Below are 2,254 nucleotides of genomic sequence, written 5' to 3'. Positions count from 1 at the left end.
AAGAAAAACAGGACGAACAAATTCCAGGAGCTTTGGCGAGGTGTTCCCGCGTGTTTCAAAGCCAAGGTCTCCACTGAACGTAGAGTATCTATCGTCGCTGAATGTATGCCTGGATCTCCTTCATTGGCTATATGAGCATGGGAAGTCAAAAAATGAGGCTAACATCATTGTGATGTTAGCAGCATTTTTTGATTCCCTAGGAAATAAGCCTACCTTGACGGATACCCTCCATGTTTGGGAGTTCCGCAATTGAGGATGGAGCATATGCCCTTGGCGGGAATGCTCGCTTAAGAGAGGCAAGGTGGTTGTTTATTTGTTTGTTTGTTTGTTTTTTTTTTTGACTCATGCACCCAACTCACATACATAGTTTGAGGCTATCGAGCGGTACCCGCCGTGCCTCTACTCCCAAGGGGATTGAACGAGGGCCGACGCCCTGGTAGGCAAGGAGGTTGTTGGTGTGACGTGCTAAAGGTGGACCAGGTTCAAATTGAAGAGGAGCTAATATAGATAATAGGAGAGGATGGGTTGGGTAAGGGGGTCTGCGGCGCTATAATACGCATTCAAAGGTCCGCACGTTGTTTCAGTTAAAAAGCTGCGCCACCACCTTCCTTCTTCCTAATCTTGCCTTCTCTTCACATTCCATGTTTATTCTCTAGTGAGCTTGCTTCTCTCTCGCTATGGCTATGGCTCCCTCGCCTCCCCTCCCCCTCCTCCTCCTCCTCCTCTCCTTCCTCCTCTCCCCCCTCCCTTGCCTTGCCTATCTCCCCTCCCCTTGGTCCTCCGCCAATGCCACCTTCTACGGCGGCGCTGTCGCTGCCCTCAGCACCATGGGTTCGTCTCCCTCACCCTGCTCTCATCTCCTCCTCAACTACCAACTGTTGTCATCTTTTTCTTACTGTTTGCTCTCTCTCTCTCTCTCTCTCTCTCTCTCTCTCTCTCTCTCTCTCCAGGTAGCGCTTGTGGCTATGGCGACATGTATAGCACCGGCTACGGTATCAGCACCGCTGCTCTCAGCTCTTCCCTCTTCGACAATGGCCTCACCTGTGGTGCCTGCTTTGAGATCAGATGTGACGTTGGATCTGACGCTAAAGCTTGTGCGCCGAACGGAAACTCTGTCACCGTTACGGCCACCAACTTCTGCCCGCCGAATCCTAGCAACCGCCACGGATGGTGCAACCTTCCGTTGAAGCACTTTGACATTTCTGAGCCGGTTTTCCAGCAGATTGCGGCAAATGACGGTGGACTTCTGCCCGTTCTGTATCGAAGGTGAGGATTTCAGTTCTTATTTAGCTGCACACGAAGAAGACGTTCCTGTGATTAAGTCGCTGATCTGAATGTTTACCCGTCCGCAATGCGAGCAGAGTTCCGTGCAAGAGAGTGGGAGGGATGCGGTTTACAATAAACGGTAATGAGCGGGTAAATGAGGTTGTGGTGACCAACGTGGGAGGCAGTGGCAATGTGCAAAGTGTTTACGTGAAAGGGTCGAATACCGGGTGGCAGCCTCTGAGTCGGAAGTGGGGAGCAGATTGGCAAACGAAAGCTCAACTGAAAGCCCAAACTCTATCTTTCCGTGTAGTTCTCAGTGACGGAACTGTTGTAACATCTTACGATGCTGCTCCAAACAACTGGCAATATGGTCAATCGTATGAAGGCAAACAAGCACCCTGATTGTTGTTTTGTTCATCTGATTGAATCTGTAATTGGGCTGCCTTAGCCCTGTTGCATTCTCCATTTAAAATCTATGTTACAATTCCTTCCACTCAAAGTTTGTTGACGTCTCTTCTATATTTTGCATCTGACCAAACAGAGCATGTAGGATGCTGAGACTAAACAAAGCACTATGCAAACGTTTGCAGTTTAAGATTCTTCCCATGGCAAGATTTCCTTAACCCTTTCTTTGAACTCTCTAAGAGCATCTTGTTTGAATCAAGATATCGCCTTCCACTACATCACGCGTAGTTTCTTTAATTGAAACCCTTTAGTAGTATGCATGGGACCAATACTTAGCTCCATGGAAATTCTATTCTCTTTTGAAGCAACCCTCAAATGTATTCCCCCTTCCCATGAAGAATGTAAAAGTCACATTAAATGGTAGGATAATAGTTGTGGAGGATGGGGGGGTGAAAGCAAATGTTACATGATTAAACTAAGGGAGAGCTAGAAAAAAGGGGGGAGGAAAACGTGCCATTGTTGAAGAAACCCATCATGCATTTACCTTTTCAAATTGCGGAAAGAAATTGAAGAAACATGAAGG

At 47.6% G+C, this 2,254-nt stretch overlaps 1 protein-coding gene across 1 annotated transcript; it reads left to right on the top strand.

The window, feature by feature from the left end:
* Positions 1–636: 636 nt before the first annotated feature.
* On the top strand, positions 637–1,683 carry LOC147887298 (expansin-A10-like). Its single transcript, XM_087394668.1, has 3 exons — positions 637–831; positions 951–1,266; positions 1,362–1,683. Exons 1-3 carry the CDS (start codon positions 678–680, stop codon positions 1,666–1,668), a joined length of 777 nt encoding a protein of 258 aa, XP_087250794.1. The 5' UTR covers positions 637–677; the 3' UTR covers positions 1,669–1,683.
* Positions 1,684–2,254: the final 571 nt, after the last annotated feature.

The sequence above is a fragment of the Dipteris shenzhenensis genome, chromosome 23, assembly GCF_047967505.1.
Source record: "Dipteris shenzhenensis isolate YYH24624 ecotype China chromosome 23, Dip_SZ_1.0, whole genome shotgun sequence".
In the NCBI taxonomy this organism is placed as follows: domain Eukaryota; kingdom Viridiplantae; phylum Streptophyta; class Polypodiopsida; order Gleicheniales; family Dipteridaceae; genus Dipteris; species Dipteris shenzhenensis.
The sequence above is the reverse complement of the archived record's forward strand: the minus strand, read 5'-3'. Positions and strand labels throughout refer to the sequence as shown.